The sequence below is a fragment of the Siphateles boraxobius genome, unplaced genomic scaffold, assembly GCF_051911475.1.
Source record: "Siphateles boraxobius isolate OS27281-9 unplaced genomic scaffold, OSU_SipBor_1 41, whole genome shotgun sequence".
Taxonomy (NCBI): domain Eukaryota; kingdom Metazoa; phylum Chordata; class Actinopteri; order Cypriniformes; family Leuciscidae; genus Siphateles; species Siphateles boraxobius.
This window is the reverse complement of record NW_027509042.1, coordinates 39,095,218-39,116,521: the sequence shown is the minus strand read 5'-3', so window position 1 is coordinate 39,116,521 and position 21,304 is coordinate 39,095,218. Positions and strand designations below refer to the sequence as shown.

General features: G+C 36.2%; 1 protein-coding gene across 2 annotated transcripts in view; it reads right to left on the bottom strand.

Moving 5' to 3' along the window:
• The window catches only part of tmeff2b (transmembrane protein with EGF-like and two follistatin-like domains 2b), an 83,763-nt gene that overhangs the window by 41,434 nt on the left and 21,025 nt on the right, over positions 1 to 21,304 (bottom strand). The window contains exons 3-4 of one of the 2 annotated variants that reach the window (XM_077199591.1): positions 13,339 to 13,468; positions 3,833 to 3,859 (exon numbers count right to left, since the gene is read on the bottom strand). In XM_077199591.1, the coding sequence (XP_077055706.1) occupies positions 3,833 to 3,859; positions 13,339 to 13,468 (157 nt within the window). Of the gene's footprint in view, positions 1 to 3,832; positions 3,860 to 13,311; positions 13,469 to 21,304 lie in introns of both variants that reach the window. The other variant, XM_077199592.1, reaches the window with a different exon arrangement.

The window sequence follows — 21,304 nt, the reverse complement described above, 5'->3', positions numbered from 1 at the left end:
TGCCAAAGAAACAAACATTGTTCGGTATGTATTTTTAATGTAATCTAAGCTTTAACAGTGCCCATGACTAAAACACTTCAATTAGGGCAGTGCTAATTCCAAATGTGCGGTGCGTGAGCAGCAATTGGCAGTAAATGAAAAGATTTAAGTAAACACAGCATGTGAGGGCTTCTGAAGGCTAAATATGGGTCAAGCAGCAGCTTTTAGCCTGAGAAAATAGCTGGTTTGAGTGGGTGTAAAGGAACGGCCTGATTTTCCACACATTATGGAGTATGAAGTGTGGCCTGAGCTGCTGCAATGTTCACATTCAGATTCAGGAAGTCAGGGATAGTGTTGCTAATTAAAAGCTAACTAAAATGGAGATATTAGCAATGGGCTAAGATGCATTTTGTGAAAGTCGCCTTATTGTTGTCGCTTACAATCAAATGCAGAATGTTAGTATGTTCAAAATCAATTGTGAGTTATTTGAGGAAGCACATTTTTACATCAATTCATCATGCTGTATGATAAATCTCATAGTTTAAGGTATTGAGGACCTACGGTCGCAAAATCACCGACAGCTCTGAATATAAATCATTATTGTAGTCTCTCAGGGTATAGCAAGAACATGGTTCTGAACACAATCTTTTTTTTTTAATTTGCTCAATAATTTATTTCTAACAAAAAACTAAGAGCAGTTTTTAATTCATACCTGCATATGAATATGTCTACTTCCCTACTTTATAGTAGGTGAAAAAAAGTAGTGTCCAAATGTACAGTATTCATAAAATAGTAGGTCTTTTTTGTCACTACCTTTATGTGTGCGTGTGTGTGTGCTTGAAGATTCTTGCGTATCGCTGCTCAGTTATGTGGGGTAGAGCAAGAAGGAAGTGCTGTTTCCACGTCGATAGAACATATCTGATTCTGAGTGTGTACGTGTGTGATTTAGAATGTATGAGCCAGAGCTCATCAATGATTTACACTCAGACATTAAAACATGTTTGATCCTTCTGGAGGAGGGGAAATGATTCCTCAAACTAAACTCTTCTCTTGAGTCTCTAAGCGGCTGAACCTCTCCCTCTATCTCCCTTCCTGCCCTTTAATATTTCTATGTTCACTTGTTCTACGCTTTCTCCCTCTTATATGGCTTTCACATGCCTTTATCTATCTGCCTTCGCTTTGTATCCTCTTATTTCATTTCTTTTCTTCTCATCCTCAATTTCCTGTTCTTTGCTCTTTGAGCCACATTCTTCTGTTGCTCCGTTCTTCTATTTTTTCCCCCCCAGTCCCTGTTTATCAACTCCTGATCAGTTATAGGGATGGCTAACAAAAACTAGCAAAATGCATCACGATTAAGAAATGTTACTTAAGCTTCAAATCAGCATATTAGAATGATTTCTGAAGGTATCAGACCAAACACAGCAGAGTAGGCTCTCTTAAAGGAGGAGTTTAGAGAAACTGAGTCTTCAAACTAACCGTTTTCAGTGTCTGAGAAATGTGCGATGTATATTATAAGAAAATTTAAGTGTTTTTTCTTTTCTTTTTTTTGACCTCTGATGCATGTAAATGTATTGTAGGAACAAAATTAGGAACCATTAAAATAGCATATTAGGGGCATACAAAAATATTAGTGTAATTATAGAAAATCAAGCTTGCATCAGATGACTCTCAGTTGATCCACGTCTACCTATAGGAATACGGCGGCTATCGCATCATCCATATATAAGCTCCTTCAGTATTATCAACAGCAATCGCGTTTCTCAGGAGCGAATTACCCTCCCCATCCCCAGCTCCTCCTCTCGTCAGTCAGGATTTGGTATTCTGATTCCCCTGTGAATCAGACTAATTTCTCAAATTATGTTGTACATTAAAATCTTTATTAGTTAATGATATCTGCAATACATTAATGTTGGTTCTGTTCTGTTTACCCTAAGGGGGGTTATCGCTGCTGCTCTCCCAGCTCTTATCTATGCTAGGCTGCATGGATGTGCAGGAAAGTTCTTGCCTAGAACTGAACCATACCGCCAATCCAAACTGTATGCTAAATACAGTCAATCATATTTGACGATAGTGGTCCTGACAGAAATGAATGACAAAATACAAAATCATGGAGACAGTTGTACTTCACAGTAAACACAACTGTACGTCTCGCAGTAAAGGTCCTTTCACATGACTTGCATCAGCATTGCCCAATAAATAGAACTATAACAGAGAAGCATCAGCTATTACCTCCAGTGGGAGTGTGCCAGTCAAAAATTGTATTGCGTCTGTCGAAGTTTAAACTATTTAAAATGTGACCTTGTTTGCCACGAGCTTTTGAGACACAGCCAGTGACTACTGAAAAATTCACATGCAAATACAGATCCTAAGATTATTATTTTTTTTACACATGATTTTTACTTTACACATGATCTAATGATGTCTTTTACAGTTTAAAAAAAAAATGTTATTCTTAAATTCCTCATTATTTCCTTTTAATTTGTTATGTTTGCCCTCAGCAACCCAGTTTTGAATCTAGTGCTTGGACGTATACATGTGAACTGATGTTTGATGATTGCTTTATTTCTTTCAAATAAATGTTTTTTACTGTTTACTGTTTGCACATTCTGCTTTCCTGCTAAATACAGTGTACAGGATACAGTGCACAGTATTCAATGTATAGTGCCCACAATTTTAAATAGTAATTGTAACAGTAGGCAATATTCCTTAATCATGGATGTCATGGAGATGAAAACCTTTTATTTAGCATTTTGCTTTTTTAAATTAAACATTTCGTAAATGCCTGCAGTCCAATCAAATAAGGAGTGGAAAAAAAAAATCATGGCTGTAATTACCGTTCATTTTGGAAATGGAAAGTCAAGCAGAGCACACTGCAGTGGACATTTTGGCAAATGTAGAACTGTAGGTCATCTGCACTCTCAAAAAAAAAAGGTACAAAAATCTGTCACTGGGAGCAGTACCCTATCAAAAGTTAAAGGGATAGTTCACCCAAAAATGAAATTTTTGTCATCATTTACTCACCATCAGATTGTTTCAAACCTGTATGAGTTACTTTCTTCTGTTGAACACAAAAGAAGATATTTTGAAGAATGTTGGTAACCTGAAATTTGACGGTAGCCATTGACTTTAATTTTTAAAAACATTCCCACTGTAAATGATGACTTAACTTTCATTTTAGGGTGAACTATCCCTTTAAGGGTATATATATTAGTACATAAATGGTCCATATTAGTTCCTTTTGAAAGAGTACCACCCTAGTGTCAGCTTTTGTACCTTTTTTCTGAGAATGTGTATTCACTGTATGCAATACTTGTGTACACACACAGTACACATACTATATATAATTTATATATACTTTATACACATAATTTATCAAAAGTGAAAACATTTTTACACAAAACTTGTTCAAAATGCAAATTATGTTCTGCTATAAACATGAGACTTGGTAAGTAGTAAAATGCCTATTTCACAGTTTCTCTCTCTCTCCATTCCTTGTTTCATATTTATTCCCGTTTGATCAGTCAAACTTTTCTAATATTTCAGAATAGATATGTCATCCCTCACTTCAGAGCATCCCTCCCTCTCTCTTTCTTCTCTCTTTTTAGATCTTCCCATCACCCCATCCTGTATCTCTTTTTAATTAGCCATGTTCTAGAGTGAAATTCCTCATCCTGGATTCACATCATAAGTACTGCTGGCACATTCCCATCTATCAAGAGAGGCGGACAGAAGCTGCTGTCATCCGAACTCAGTATAAGCATCTATGTGTGTGCGGATGTGAACAGACAAAGCGAGATATGAGATCATTATTGTAAAGCTCCATATTAATTAGAGATGAGTTGAAAATACTCACCATCATTCCCAGATCCAGAACCAGCATCTACAAAGCAGAAAAACAGATGGTCAGGATTGGAACAGAAGTGTCGTGTCCATTCAAATGGATTTAGTTGTGTTTGTGAACCAATTCTGAATGCAACTTACAAAGAAAATGACAATATATTTGGTAATTAGATTGCACACTCATAGACACAACCATTCACACCTCTAAATCCATCGGTCTAATCGAGTTGCTTTTTTTGCAAATCATTTGCATTAAATTAATAATTCTGTCATCATCTATCTAGCCGTGCACATTGTGTCTAACTTTTTTCTTGTGGAACACAAAATTGCTTATTGATTACTGGCTGTCAAGTTCAGTTGCAATTTTATTTTATTAAAATTAATTAGGTTGGGATTTTGAACCCTCTTTGCTCACTAAGCAAAGTGTTTGTTTTTTTTTAATGAAAAGAAAAATGCTGTAGTTTAACTAATAATCAAAAAGAGGGATAATGTCTATTGAAAATTTAAATTGCATTATGTCAATATTAAAGGGTTACTCCACCCAAAATAAAAAAAAATTCTCACCAGAAGTATTTGGATTTCTTTCTTCAGATAAACACAAACGAAGATTTAAAAAAATATATATATAAAAAATGGGACCCCCAAAGTTGACGCTTCATAAACCACACAAAGTGAACAAGACGGTAATCCATACGACCCTAGTTGATGAATCGATGTCTTCTAAAGCGAAATGAAAGGTGTTTTAGAAAAATACTAATATTTATAACATTTTGACCTAAAAAAACACACACATTCAGGCCAACTGTCATACGAAAAATATTAGCATTTTAAAATATTAACAAAATATTAGCATTAACACACCTATCATTTTGCTTTATTGATTCTTAATAAACTTATGGACTACCATCGTGTTCACTTTGTGTGGTTTTGAAGTGTAAACTTTGGGGGTCCCATACACTAGTATTACATGTATTATAAAAATCTTTATTTGTATTCATCTGATAATGAAAGGTATATTCATCTGGGACGGTAAATGATGAGAGAGTTTTCATTTTTGGGTGGAACATCCCAAATACGACCAATTGGGCCAGTTTAAATTAATGTGATAGTTTTGTTTTTATTAATTATTGACAATAATGTGTTTATCTTTGTATTTATTAAGTTTAATTATTATGATTATTCATGGCATCTTATTCATTTTAACCAATTTATATAGCTAAATATGTTATATAATTATCCACCCCTCTCTCCCACCGCCCGCAGATTTGAGCTACGCCACTTGAATAAGCTTATAGATCAAACGTCCACATGAAACGGTCACTTTGTAGGTTAGATGGTATCTGCCTATGCTTAGATTACAAAAATACAAATTCACCTGTTGTGCCATTTTCCCAATAGCCACCTTATGTCTTATGAATCTTTATCTGAGTCAGTGAAGGTTGCAGAGACAGCGCACAGGAGAACAATAGAAGCAATATCACAGACATCATGCAAAACAAAAGTCAATGTGGCACAGTGCACTTCCTTCCCAAGCCCTACTTAAAAGAGGCATTTATAGAAACCTAACGTACATCAGAGGCTTCAAAATTCTAGAACATTCCCAGGACTTAAAGGGTGGGTTAGGAATCTGTAGAACTGAGAACTAGAGGGTGAAAGAACAAGAATTATCGAGGGAAATGTATACATTAGAGAGGAAGGGGAGGGAGGCTGGCTGTCACCTCATTTCCAATTTTTAACACTTATAAATCTGCCCTCCGGCTGCATCTGTACCTCTCAAAATATAAATAATGGAGTTCTTGTGGTTTCATTTGAGGTGAAAACAAAAAGTAGCCCCAGACAACCCCACTTTCTCTCTCTCAAGTTCAAGGGCACAGCCGCTATGACTAGACTGTACTATGTTCTCTCGCTCTCCGTCTTTCTCGCCATCCGCCCCTGGGCTTGACGGCAGCTTTGGGAAAATCTGACATTCATCAATTTGTTATGATGGAGAGGAGCAGCTTATAGCTCTGTGCCCTCCCATCAATCACCCCACCAATTATTCCCCGCCCAGAACAAATATAAATCTTCATTTGAGATGGCCACAGGAAGGCGAGGCCTTAATGTGTTATTCCTCTAATTCCAAACTGTGCCTCTCCTCCTCTAGTGCAGAAATACTTTTCTAAACCAGTATGGTTTGTCTTGTTTTTAAAAATCTTAACACTTTTAAGGGGCTGTTCACACGACACGTTTTCAACTGTCGTTTACACGACAACAACGTTTTGGGTGCCTGAAAACCGGGTTTCAAAGTGCAAGTTTTTGAAAATGATCTCCGTGTAAACAACAAAAACGCGAATCTCTGAAGGCGATGACGTCATGCACATGCGTATTACGTGTTCAGTCTATAGTGTTTCATCGCCATCTAATGGCCTGGTGGCAGAATAGAGGGTTTTTAGTTGTTTTCGCGGATCCGTGTGAAAAGGGATCATTTTGACAATGGTATCATCTGTACACGTAAAACTCAAAGGAAAAACTTCTCAGTTTTAAGCATATCATTGTCATGTAAACGTACCCTAAGTTAGGGATAATGTAGAGCCAGCTGGTCATTATTGCAAAATAATTAGCTTTAGTTCAATCATGACATCTCTCTGAATAGTTGTAGCATGTTATTGAAAATGACAATGTTTAGTCTTAGCGGATTACGCTGCTGCTGTTGAATATTTCTGCTACTGCAGAGCAAGCATGGACTTGCTATCGCTAATAGATACACAGACATATGCTGCTGCATAAATAGATATACATATATCCTTTAGCAGATCTAGGCAGGTGGGGTGGAGGATTTCAGACAAAATCTGAGAGCGTGCTGCAGGACTAGCTTACAGCAAAAATGTAACCAAACTATTTAAATGTTCAACAAGCAATCTCATTGGCTGCAGGATCAGCAGAGGCTAATCAGCTTGTGCCATGCTGTAATGATGCGATTTCTAACAGATTGCATGTGAAGGACCTATCAAATAGTTTAATGACTGAACTAGATCTATTATTAATAATACAAATTATTCTACTATTAAAATGTAATAATGGCATAATAGATGTAATAATAGAATGTAATAATATAATTAGTAGGCAAATAGATGGCAAACTATGAATTTAATAATATCAAAGCATTTAATTAACTTATATAAATAACCATTTATTTTAAATGAATAGAATCATACCATAAAGAGGACAGGAAAGTCAACATACATGGAAAACTACAGCACTACTAATTTTTGTAATTGTATTTCACATTATTACTGTTTTTACTGTTTAAAAATGCAGCCTTGGTGCATATTTACACATAATGTAATGTGTAGTCTTTTTGAGTTTTTCTTGTCACTGATGTGTTCTTGTTTTGTCTGCCTGAGTTCCTAGCTAGTTTCCCTGGCTGTAAATTTCCACAGACCTGTTTATGTACCTTGGTTACGTTTCCCCATGTATTTAAGCCCTGAGATTCATTCTGTTCCTTTGTCCGGTATTGTCTATGCCAACGTGGTTGTGTTTTATTTATCCTGCAATCTCCTGAATGTTCATTGTGGATATAATAAGACTGTTTTTGACCCTTTTTTGTTGTTCTCCTTCGTCACGCGATTCATACAACCAGCGTCTGACAGAACCAATCAATTATGTTCAACAGAATTTTTGTTGTTGACATTAGTGAAACTATATATCCCAGCATGTCCTGAAAGGAACTGAATGGGGAGAGTAAAAATTTTGAAATTATATTTTATGTGTTTTTTAGCAGGACTTGATGGTGTTTAATGTTCAGTTATGTTGGGATTAGAACCGGTTCAATTACACTCGGTTAACACTGTGGTAAAGAATGTAGTTACGAAAAAAGTAAAAAAAATAAAATTAAAATAAAAGCGTATCTAGCAAGTACAATTTTATAATTCAGTGATTTGATATAAAATATATGAACCTGAATAAATTAATAATTTCAGGGGAGTATAAAATCACTTAGAGTGAATCACTAATCTGGTCACTTAAAAAAACATTTTATGGTGTTGAAGTTAAATGAAACAATTATTAATCAATTCAAGTGGAACCAATATACATGATTAAATCATGTAAATTCAACACACAATTTATTTATTATTAAAATAAATAAATAAATAAAATAATAAATATTTTGCAATGTCCTCTACCCTTTTCAGTTTCTCACCTCTCTTTCTCTTTCCCAAACTTCTGTGTCCCCTGCTGGGTCACAGGTAACACAAATTGTCAGAAGTATGCAGATGAGGCCCAGCTTGTTCATATTCATGAGGCTGTAGTTTTAATGAGGGACTCAATTACAGGACCAGATTACACTGAACCTGTGACACTTCTGCTGTCTGAAATAGAAAGAGAGAGGGGCAGAGGCTCTATGTATTCAGAATCTAATTTCTTCATCTTCAATCTGCATTTTCATTCTCCAGATCATTCCTCGTTCCCTTTGCTGATCAGACCAATCCCCGTTGCACTCATGATCTTCCATAATTAGCCAAATTATTTGTCTGGGTCTGTCCTTTTGGTATTACATCATACTGTCTCTCTCTCTGCCGGTCTCTCTCTCATACTGCTCTGTGGGGAGCGTCTAGATATTCTGATGGATTATACTAATGATGACTTTTCCGATTCCATCTTCCTCCAGCTTTGCCCCTTCCTCAGCAACACACACACACACACACACACACACACACACACACACACACACACACACACACACACACACACACACACACACACACACACACACACACACACACACACAGGGTCTGATTTATGACTAGCTCCCGCTATCTTTCTCTTCTTTACAAGTAATGGGTGATCAATTTGAGAACAGTGTGACCTGTGTTTATTCTGTCTCCAAACACACACATATGTGTGTACACTCATATACTGTAGCACAGCACACACAATGATTTGTGGTCTGTGAGGAAATGTAGCCCACTTTACTTGACACTGATTACTGTCTTTGCCTCTGAACAGCCCCACATCTCTGCATCACACTCAGACACACAGATGGCTGGTTTTTTACCATGGCTGGGACTCTAAATTCCACTGTTTTTTGTTATGTTGTATCAAACATAAAATTAACTTAGCCTGAAAAGCAGTTTGTTTTAAAGATATCTAGGCTTGGTTCACCAGACAGGGCTTAGATTAAGCCAGGGTTATGCCCTAGTTCAATTAGGGCATTTAAGTTAAGTCTTTTATAAACTTGCCTTAGAAGAAGGCTAGAGACAAAACAATGCAGTGACAAACCTATTACACAAGTTATTGAAAGAAAAAAAAATGATCAAACAAATATTATTTTCAATAATTTATGGGACTACCATTTAAAAGTTAGTGGTCTTTAATATTTGTTTTATGTTTTTAAAAGAAGTATCTTAGGCTCACCAAGCTGCATTTATTTGAGCAAAATAAGTAAAACAGTAATATTGTGACATATTATTACAATTTAAAATAACTGTTTTCTATTTAAATATCATTTAAAATGTAATTTATGAGATGGCAAAGCTGAACTTTCAACATCATTACTCCAGTTTACAATGTCACATGATCCTTCAGAAATCATTCTTATTTCTTTTAGAAATATTACTGACTGAAACAGTAGTATAAGCTGATCAATACTTAAACATATTTATATAACCTACACCTGAACTTAAGACTCTTTATATTTAGATATGTATTATTATATTTATTAGGGGTGTAAGGGTACATGTATTCGTCCCAAACCATCATGGTTCGGTGCATACAGTCAGACGACGAATACAGTCAGTCACAAGGAATGTACCGTTACACCCCTAATATGTATCTGTATTCTCGATTAAATTAGCCGCATTCCTCATTTAATAAAAGGACTAAATTTGGGCCAATCTAGAGACAGAGGACAAAAAAGGACCAAAATACTGTGTGTGTGTGTGTGTGTCCTCACAGGAAGTCACCTCTAATGAGTAGTGTATATGTATCTGTGTGAGAAAAATGTCAAAAGCTGGAATGAAGTCATTTGCCATTATAGCAGTACACAAGCACGATCGTGCTTTTCTGAATTGCCTTCAGAAAGCTGTGTCTCTCAGATAATTTATCAGAAAATTAAGTAAAGGTGAAAAAAGAGACTGAAAAGAGAGTGAAAACAACGTGTGAACTGTGAAGTACTGAAAACAAACAAGATTCGTTTCTGGTATTAAATGTTATTTAAAGATTCAATTCCAGCGAACATTGGAGTATCAGTATCTTCACCACCGGTGTCTGCTGTCAGCACTGTGCACTGCTTCTCTTTTTCTCTTCCACTGTAATATTGTACCAGGTGAGATGGGCTGGAATTGCCTGCCATCACAACATCACCTGAAGTGTCACACTGTCAGAATGTCAGTCAAACCTGTATCTCAGCTGTCTCCCTCAGCAAAACAAACTGTAACCTGCGCAAAATGTCTCTGCAAAAGTAAAACATTTTTGAAATGAATATCTTTCATGTTTTTTCAGTAATAAATTGAGCTTTTATTTAAATCCTCACAGCCTGTTTCAAACCACACACATTAGCAGCGTGTGAGTGGAGCTGCAACAGCAGGTGTGTGTTGAACTTTCACACTGATTCATAGCCGTGAAATCCAAATTTCAGAAGTGATCTCACCAATGTCACAAACTGTGCTCAGATTTGCCAGAATGTCTACAATCAAAACCAAGATATTTTAATATGAACTCAAACATCATGTCATTCAAGCCTTTGAAGTTAGACTATACAATTCACATTCAATTTTATAGCTCTATACTCATACTGTACATTAACAATTTTTCCCTGTTTTTTTGTTTGTTTTGTTTTTAAAGATTATTATACACTAACTAGACACTTTATTAGGTGCACCTTGCTAGAACTGGGTTGGATGCCCTTTTGCCTTCAGAACTGCCTAAATTCTTAATGGAAGATACTGGAACAAGGTGCAGGAAACATTCCTCAGAGATTTTGGTCCATATTGACGATAGCATCTCGCAGTTGCTGCAGATTTGTTGGCTGATGCGAATCTCCAGTTCCAGCACATCCCACCTCTATTGGATTGAGATCTGGTGACTGTGGAGGCCATCTGAGTATAGTGAACTCACTATGTTCAAAAAAACAGTTTGAGATGATATGAGCTTTGTGACTAAAATTGTGTTATCCTGCTGGAAGTAGCCATCAGAAGATGGGCATTAAGATGGACATAATGGGCACATTATGATGTGGTCATAAAGGGATGGACATTATAAGCAACAATACTCAGGTAGGCTGTGGCATTTAAACAATGCTCAATTGGTACAAACGGGCCCAAAGTGGGCCAAGATAATATTTAAACACACCTTTACACCACCACCATCAGCCTGAACGTTTGATACAAGGCTGGATGGATCCATGCTTTCATGTTGTTTACGCCAAATTCTCATCAGATCAGGCAACATTTTTTCCAATCTTCTATTGTCCAATTTTAGTGAGCCCATGGGAATTGTAGCCTCAGTTTCGTGTTCTTATCTGACCGGTGTGTCTTCTGCTGCTGTAGCCCAACTACTTCGAGGCTGGACGTGTTGGGTGTTCAGAAGTGCTCTTCTGCAGACCTTGGATGTAACAAGTGTTTATTCGAGTTACTGTTGTCTTTCTATCAGTTCGAACCAGTCTAGCAATTCTACTCTGACCTCTGGCATCAACAAGGCATTGTATCCCACAGAACTGCTGCTCACTGGATAATTTCTCTTTTTCAGACCATTTCAGATCAGCAGTTTCTGAAAAACTCAGACCGTCTGGCACCAACAACCATGACACGATCAAAGTCACTTAAATCCCCTTTCTTATACTCAGTTTCAACTTCAGCAGATTGTCTTGACCTTGTCTACATGCATTGAGTTTCTGCCATCAGATTGGCTGATTAAAATTTGCATTAAGCCGTTGAACTGGTGTACCTAATAAAGTGGCTGGTGAGTGTATATCCCAATCTCACTGTCATAATCAGCATTAATATTCTGAACCAACCGTGTCGTTCTGTATTCACCCAACACCAGGTGCATTCGTCACTCCCACAAACCATTAGCCGTCAGTGAATGATCATTACCTTAGCTAATAATCACTGTCATCTCATCCGTGGTGTGGCTCTAAGGAACCCGAGTACTGCCACAAGTCAGAACTCAGATTGAGCGTCGAGGGCACGTGGACATATCACTTCTCCGTGCTAATGGGAGTTTGCAGTTAAATTTATCTTTGAATTTGTTGCCACTTATTTGAACACCAGTTCTTTAAATGTGCAAAATGACTGAGAAAATTCCCTTGTGCAACTTTATTATTAAAGATATACATACATACATACATACATACATTTATTTATGCATGGACTGTATGTATGTATTTATTTGTTGGTTGGTTAGTTGGTTGGGAAGTTGCATTCAGAATTCACTATGGCCACAGTCCATTTCTATAATGTGGAGTCGAATTTAATTGATGTCAAATCTCAATTTGAAACAAACAAACATAATTTTTGTCTTGTATTCCAGTCTATCCAATATGTATACACCCTTAAAACATTTTTCTAATCTTAACGCTTTTTTTTTCATGTTTATAAGCATACCTTTTTACTGTACAAACTTGTGTTTTGGGTACATTGTGAGTCAAAAAAGAAACATAAGGAATAAATTGTAAGAAAAATAAACTCAGTTTAAGATATTCATTGAAAACATGTCTTTATGGCTGATTTGCTTCTCAAATAAATGTATCCTGTTTTAAAGATTTTTAGATAGGTTTCAATGGACAACAATACAAAAGCATATTTTATTTTATTTTATTTTCTAAAGATTTAGTAACACTACAATAAGGTACAATTGGTTAACAATAGAAAATAATTATGAACAATATTTGAACAAAATTTATTAATCTAGGTTAAAGTTAATTCATAGAAAATACAGTTTTTTTATATATTATCAAATATAAATGTATACAACTTGAAATGTTAAAAAATGCATAAGTGAGAATTTACATAGAATTTAAAATTAACTTTATTATTTAATAGGCTAAATGCTGTAAAAGTATTATTCATTGTTGGTTCAAGATACCTAATGCATTAACAAACAGAACCATATTGAAAAGTATTAATGATTTTTGCTTCTCAAATAAATGTATCATGTTTTAAAAATGATTAGACAGTTTCACTGGACAACAAAATAAAACAAATGATTAAGATTTGGTTTATTTCTTAATAATTTGGTAACACTACAATAAGGTACAATTAGTTAACATTAGTAAAATGTTAAAGAACAATATTTTAATCGCATTTATCAATCTAGGTTAAAGTTAATTCACAAAATACAGTTTTTTTTTCCATAATACATTAGCAAATGTAAATTTATACAAAACTTGAAACTTGAAATGTTAAAAAATGTATTAGTATGAGAGTATTAAAGTATTGTTTATTGTTAGTTCCTGATACCAAATAGAACCTTATTGTAAAAAGGGTTAAAGATTGCATTCATCAGCACACACACAGTCACCTCTAAAACACAGGGACGTACCGATAGGGCAGGCGCCCTCTGACACCAATAGCACCTCTCTCTGCAATTTGCAGGCATCTTTGCGCAGGAGACAGTGGTTCTCATAGCTCTCGCCGGTAGATCCGCACACTGGAGCATAGTCACTGCTGCACTGTAAAGAGAGAAAGAGGCACAGGTGTCACAGATGCATGTTTCTGTTGTAAATGTTTAATGGTCGAGATCAGATGAGGACAAACTTTAATTACATTGGCGCTCTGAAACACAAGACATCTGTTCGGGTGTACATGACTGCAGATAGCGAACAGTGAAATAATGGCTGGCATAACACCTGACCGTGACTCTACAGCACACACACACGGGGAGGAACACAAGACCGCTGGTGTTGTTGTGGCCAGCTGTGGTGTGGCGCCTGGAGGAAGCTGGTCACCCAGAGGCAAGAACACAGAAGGTGAACCGGTTTCACTCGTATATCAAGCCAAAGCAAATAGAGGTTATTTACATCAGCCGTTAAACAAGAGGTTATCCATCTATCTGAATACACACACGCACACACAACTGACACACAGAAAACACACTGTAAAATCACTGGAAACACACACTCACACCAACACAGAACTGCTGACTAATGGCCTGAGGGGAAAAGAGAGCACAAGTGAGAAGGACAAAGACACGAGAGGGAGGGTGACTCTTTCAAAGTTTGAAATCTCTAGTGTGATTTATAAATCACAGGAAGTCAGCCATAAACAGGACAAGGCGATTTAATGAACCAGAACACACTGAATCTGTCGGAAATGTCCACTGATATGTACATTGCAGTGAAGTTGGGTGGACTTCTGTAATGAAGAAGCATGCTAATTCATAAATGTTTATACCAGGAAAATGTATATGGAACCACATTTACCTTAGACTATCAACAAACATCTAATACTATAGTATTTATTTTATTTTATTTTTATACTGACATGATAGTTCAGCCTTATATGACTTTCTTTCTTGACCTTCTTTCGGTGAAGCATGAAAGAAGATATTTTGAGTGTTTTTTCCCATACAATGGATGTCAATGGTCCATATTGTTCGGACATCAACGTTCTTCAAAATAACAAAATCTGAGGTTGAGTAAATTATGACAGAAGTTTCATTTTTGGGTGAACAATCCCTTTAACATACTATATTAAAACCATAAATAATAATAAAAAATTATAAATAAATAAATTAATTAAATTAATTTTCAACACACTCTTATGGCAATTTGTAAATTCGTTTTGGTGGCTAATTTGAATGAATTTGTACAATCTTATACATACGTTTTCTTACAATCTGCTTGCTCCAGTTAGGCCACCACCTCATAAAATAGTTATGTTTTCTCATGAGACATTTTTCAGCAACAATAATCAGCAATAATCAGTACAATGATCAGCAACTACCATAATACAATAAATGTTAATTGAACAAAAACTAAATGTTAATTGCTGCAATCTACTTAAAATGTTTAACTAATCTGAATGAATTCTTTTTTTTAAATGAACGATATTATGAATAATTCATCAAATGTTTGAATGAATAATTCAATGACTCACTCATAAATATTTCACTTGTTTCATCACTGGATGAATCAGCTTCTTTTTTTTTTTAAACGAATCTCTTGAATTAATGATTCAATGACAAATACATTTTTAACAGTCACTTGTCGCCCCCTGGTGGTGTAATGATGTAATGATACAATCATTTTGACAAGTTCCGTTCAAGTTCAAGTGATTTATTCCGTTTTGTTCACTACCGTAGACATCAGTGATTATATCCGAACTATAAACTTTTATCCCTACTTCTGTGATAATAAGAATATTTGAAGCACAGAAATAATGATACTGTTTTTGGTTGAAAATACTCTCTCTCTTTCTCTCTCTCTCTGGGTCACCAGCAGCGCCAATGCAGATTTGAATGTTCCGCTGTGATTTTGTCAAAGGTTTAAATAGACACGTTTTATAGGTGAATCTGTGTCATTTAGGAATGAGATCGTGATTATGAATCAAGGTTGCGACCTTTTAACGATTAATCATGCAGCTCTACAATCTAGGCCAATATTAGCAGAAAAAACAGAGCATTTGTGATGAGCGTTTTGACAGAACGGAGAGATGAATGAAAGACTGAGTAGGAAGATATAAAAAAATTGTAAGGCTTAAATAAGAAAATGGATAATAGCAGGTGAAGAATGAATAGAGAGGAAGGAAATATGATATAGCCGCTGTTTCCTCATACATCTTCAGCCAGCAGCCGCTTTTTGACGAGGATATTAAAACATGTCATTAAGAGAAATTCTTTCTTCCTGTTCCTCCATTTACTGTAACTGCTCTCATCTATCTCTCATATTGTTGTTCCTGCTCTGAAGAACTGTATCCCTCACGGTGTCCCAGCACTCAGAGCGGAGCCACAAGTCATCTTCTAGCCTGGTCTCAATGTTATATAGCTTATGAAAAGCTTCAGGTCCAACACTACAGCTTCTGTAATTACCACAGGAACAGAAGTGATGGGCAAGCTAGCCAAAAAGTAACAGTAGGAGTAACACTTAACATTAATAATGTTTCATTTGTTAAAAACATTAGTTATTGAAAATTTAACAATATACATTTGTATTTAAACCTTAATAATATATTTCCAAGACCCTTGAGATGGTACATTGACTTAGAAGAGGTTGAATGACACGTCTGCCATAGCCTGACAGTGTCTGTATCGCTTTTACTGGCACTATGTAACTAACCCGAGCACAAAAAAACTACAAAATTCGACTGCTTTACGGCATACGTCACTTCCCCCACCACCCCCAACTTCCTCAAATTCTGACGTGAGAGCCCAACTAGCGTTTGATACCCATGTTGTTGTTATGGCCGAAGCAACAACTAAAAGGAAGAAGGCAAAGGTTTTGTCAGAGGAGACTAAAAAAGAAAAAGGGAGAGTGACAAATTAAAAGGCCGAACGAGGATCAATATTTGAGGGAGAGCAAGACAGTTTGAAGATGGTGAGAGTGCGCGCGCGCGCGACCGGCTCTCTCTCTCTCTCTATGCTCGTTCTTTCAGTAACACGCACCCTCTCACAAGCGCAGCAGTCAGTCATCTTTAAAGTGTTTATAAATTTATAAATAAATCAGGGAGTCAGGGAGCTGACTACTGCGCGAAATGTAAAAGGCTGAATAAGGTTACGTAATATACCTGGTCCTCCATTTATCTTCATGAATTAAGTAATGATAGTAGAGTAGCGAATTATCAATCTGGTAGCTAGTAAGGTTAAACACTAACATGCTAGTTTAAGATGGTTATAATAAATAATCTTTCAGGATAACTATCCTAATGTCTGCAGGCTGGTAGTCATGTTAGTTTATTTATTTTTCTGGTGAAAGTGTCTTGCCTCAGGCTATAATGCGAATCGATTTTCAATTTTGCAGATTCATCTATGGTAGCTTGATATTATAATATTGACGATATATGGCTATTACCTACCACAGAAACATTGAATTGAATTAGCATATCCGTTACGTAAAACAGTAGCCAATATGCTACTATAATGACGCTATCTTGTAAACGTGATCTACGCGATCTTTTGACGTGTGAAAAAAAAGTAAAACCCATGAAATTATATTCATATGACATGGTGAAATATATGCCAATGTACCTGGGATGAAGACATTTCACACCCAACGCTGGCAGTCTGCCAAAGACGTGAGAACTCGCGAGAACTCAAGACAGTATCGGCTTGTCAACAAATGCACGTGTATCCCTGATGTAAGCATGACGAAATTTCATGACAGTAGTAGAAGACAATACTGTTTCCCAACTGTAGGGGGACCCCGAGAGCAAAAACCGCAAAAACGACATAGTGTTGCTTTAATCTTACAGGGCTCCAGACTAACCTTTTTTTACTAGGAGCGCTGTTGCCCCTGACTGAAATTTTTAGGAGCGCAAGCAGAAAATTTAGGGGCACACCTTAAATCAGCTTGCAATGCAATTATTCAAATTTCCCCCAAAATAAAATACAGACAAAGTCTTTAATAATAGACTTAGCGTACAGATATTACAATGTGCAGTTTTATTTTAAGTTCACAGGCTCCAGACTAGCATTTGAGGGCAGCCGCACCGATACAGTGAGCTCTACAACACATATCTGGTAGCACTGCGGCTGACAATAAAGCACTGAGCTTAATTTAGGCTGTAGATGAAATTAACTTTAATTATTATCATTCATAATGTCTTAATATAAATGAAAAAGCAAAACGAGTAAAAAAAATTATATTAGGGAGTGAAAATATACTGTTTACAATGGTAATTTATTTTAATTTTAAATAAGTGTTTAAATAAGAGTTCCTACATCTTTACATTTTTAGTTTTTAGGACAATCTTTGAAGGATGACCAAAAAATGTGTCGGCCCGCAACTGTCAAGTTCGGGGTGCTGCACTCTCTATTATTGGTCCGAACTAATAAAAGTTCTGTGAAATGAGTAGCGTAATTTTGTTCCCCTTTCATTTTGTTTGCATTCGCTGCTCGGCAACGTTGTGGTCGCGCCAGTGCGACCTAAATAAATATTTGGTCGCACCGGCATGAAAAATGGTCGCAAAATGCGACCAATTAGTTGCAGTCTGGAGCCCTTTCTTAGCTAATGCTAACTATAACATAGCCTGGCTAACGTCAGACATATGCTGCGTTCCAGGCAACCTGTAACCCGTGTTTTTCCAATCTTATACCCATTAAAGTGCACTGGAACGGCAGTCAAACTCATGACTTCCCACCCGTGAACTCGTACTAGATCGATGTACTCCCAGTTACGAGCTCTGACGTCACATAGCCCGCGAAACCATACAAAACAACAATGGAATATATAGAAGGTATATATGGAGACTCTACAGACATGTTTTTATTGGAAAAAACACAGAGCCGTCATCGTCTTGCTGCTCCCTCCCCGTTCTGTGATTTGTCCCCTCGCTGAGGCGAAAATCTGGTCCATGGAATCCAGACTGCCTAGCAGCATGAATAAAATCGCGCTGCGCGCAAGGCAGCTTGAGAAAACCAAGGCTAACTTCAACATTTATTACGCAATACAGTTTTTTTAAATCAGGAAATTAATCTGTTAACTTTTAGTTTAGGCACCCTGAACTAACATGAAAAAACAATGTATAGTATTTTTTATCAACTTGCTTATTGGTAGGTCATGTTAGCTAATCTATTAATGTTGACCAATAAAAATGAGCTAACCTAAATGAGAGAAAGTAGCTACCAATATTTTCATATTTTTTTATAAATATGAGATATCAAAAATATCTAAAAGTACAACTGAAGTAGTGTGTGTGTGTGTGTGTGTGTGTGTGTGTGTGTGTGTGTGTGTGTGTGTGTGTGTGTGTGTGTGTGTGTGTGTGTGTGTGTGTGTGTGTGTGTGTGAGGAGAGAAAATGAGTGTTAATGATTTATATTACAATTTAGTTTTATAGTTCAAAAAATGCTACTATATATAATGTAGTAATGTCTGTTCAATAATGTAGTGTCTTAAAAACTTTAAAAATGAAAGGAACTTCATCTCATTAGATTTTTTACCTAAAAAAAATTTTACCTTGAATTTTACCTAAATTAACTCATTAGATTCAGTTTTATGGATCCAAATCAGAAGATAGGATTATTAATAACAAATGAACGATAAGCTTGGCATTAGTGCCGAAATAGCTTCACAATATGTAACGAATAAAAACAAAAGACACAAGAGTAATACATTATGACTGGATGAGCAACATTAAACAGATGAAATATTCACACTTGCACACCAGCACATCAATATAGACTAATGTGCCAAGCTATATGGCGCATTCAAGTCATGTTAGAAAGATATTTACGAGACGAACAGCACCACAATGTTTTATTAATTTTTTTATCCCAGAGTTTCCGAGTTAGGGGTGTCAGAAAACATGGTGGATGCAATGGTGGATCCTTTAAAGAAATCTCATTTTGTAGGATGCATTAACAAATTTGAGTGTAGCACAGTGCTGTCAAAAAAGGTCAAAACATAATTAGCAAACAAATTAACAGCTTTCATTTGTTTCATCATGGCATTTGTTGGGGAACTTTAAATAAAGTGATATTACCTTGATTACCTAAAGGGGTCACTGTATCCCATAATTAAAAAAAACAAGAAACATGTCCTGTACTAAAAAAGCAATACTGTATAAAAAGCAAGTCTCTTATACTGTAAGTCTCTAATACATTAGAGATGAATCCACATGACTCATACAAACTATCACATACATACATACACCTGCCAAATTACACACATTATCTGACTATAGACTATCTGAGATGTGTTGGGAACCGCATTGGAGGAAGATGTTTGAATTAATCAGAGCTCTTAGATACAGTAATGAATTGGTAGGTGGAAAAGCAAAGAAAGAGAGAGGAAGGAAAGGGACTGGTCAAAAGTCAGTTAGCATGTTGCTGTGAGTGTGAAGGTTATGTTACTGTGATAGTGGCTCATAATGGAAGCCATCGCTAGCATTATTGAGCTAAAGCACTCAGTTCTTCATATCGCTTCCAAGGTGATGGCCTCCGTCTGTGGGCGTTGATCGTACGCGCATGTGTGTGTGTGTGTGTGTGTGTGTGTGTGTGTGTGTGTGTGTGTGGTTTAGGAAAACTATGTTACAGGAAAAAAATGTCCCCATAAAGTTAGCAATCCTTGTGGGGACATTTTTTGGTCCCCATGAGGAAAACAGCTTATAAATCATACTAAATCATTTTATGCTTTCCCATATTCATTTAATACATTCTTTATAATTTTATTTTCACTTTTCAAGACAAATTCAATGTAAATTTCCTTTTTGCATGTGAAATGAGTAACAGTGCTTCGCTGAATATTATAATAAATGTGCCCCATCCTTCAACAGCCTTTGTTCTTTCCCATATTCATTTAATACATTCTTTATCATTTTATTTTCACTTTTTCATTAACATTTTCCACATTCTCTCTGACACATGAAAATGAATTTATTTATTTATTTATTTTCTCATTTATTTATTTTTAATAATGTATTGCTTTTTTAATTCTTCAATGTAAATGGCTTTTTGCATGTGAAATGGCTAACAGTGCTTTGGAGAATATTACAATACATTCAAATTTGCCACATCCTTCCACTGCCTCCTTTGTTTCTCATTTTTTAGTTCTTGTTGGCATCTCCATGATTGGACAGGCCAAATTTCTGTTTAGCCAACAGGGTATAATAAATGTGGCCGGTCACGTGTGTTCATCTATGTCAGGATTCCTCATTTCTGGTCCAGGAGAGCCACTTTCCAGTAGTTTAGTACTAATCCTGCTCCAAAACACCTGGATGTATTTTTATGAAAACCCAAAGACCTTAATTAGTTTATTGATGTGTGTTCCCCAGTAATTAGAGCTGGAACTAAACATCCAAGAAAAGGGGCTCTCCGGTACCAGGAATGAAGAACCCTGATCTAAGTTATGGAAGTGTGAAATTAGACATTTTTGCAACTATAGGCTGGAATTCACTACACGGCTTTTGCTCAGATTTCTGAACTGATTTGCCGTCTAGAAGACTTCACAATAGTTGGCGAGAGTCTGTGCCAGTCTGCAGATTTGGACGGATTTGACAGGAAATAGTGTAGTGTATGATGGGCACAGACTCCGATTTTGAATCTTCAGACTATGATTCCATCCAGTCGGTGGACATCAAAATGTTTGATATTTTTAGGCAGTTTCAGTAAACATATCGTAGTGTAAGATGTGTCGCTACTGAAACCGAAGCTGTCTTTTTGTGTTCAGAACAATTTGAAAGTCTGGTAGTTGTGATCCCCAGTCGCCAAGTGTATGATGCCTAGTGTTTTAAAATCAGATTTTAAAAGCCGTGTGTATTCCAGCCTTTCGTTTCAATAAACTAACGATATATTACAATACAACAACTATATATTTCAATAAAATAATTGAGATTACATTTATAGTATATTTTTAT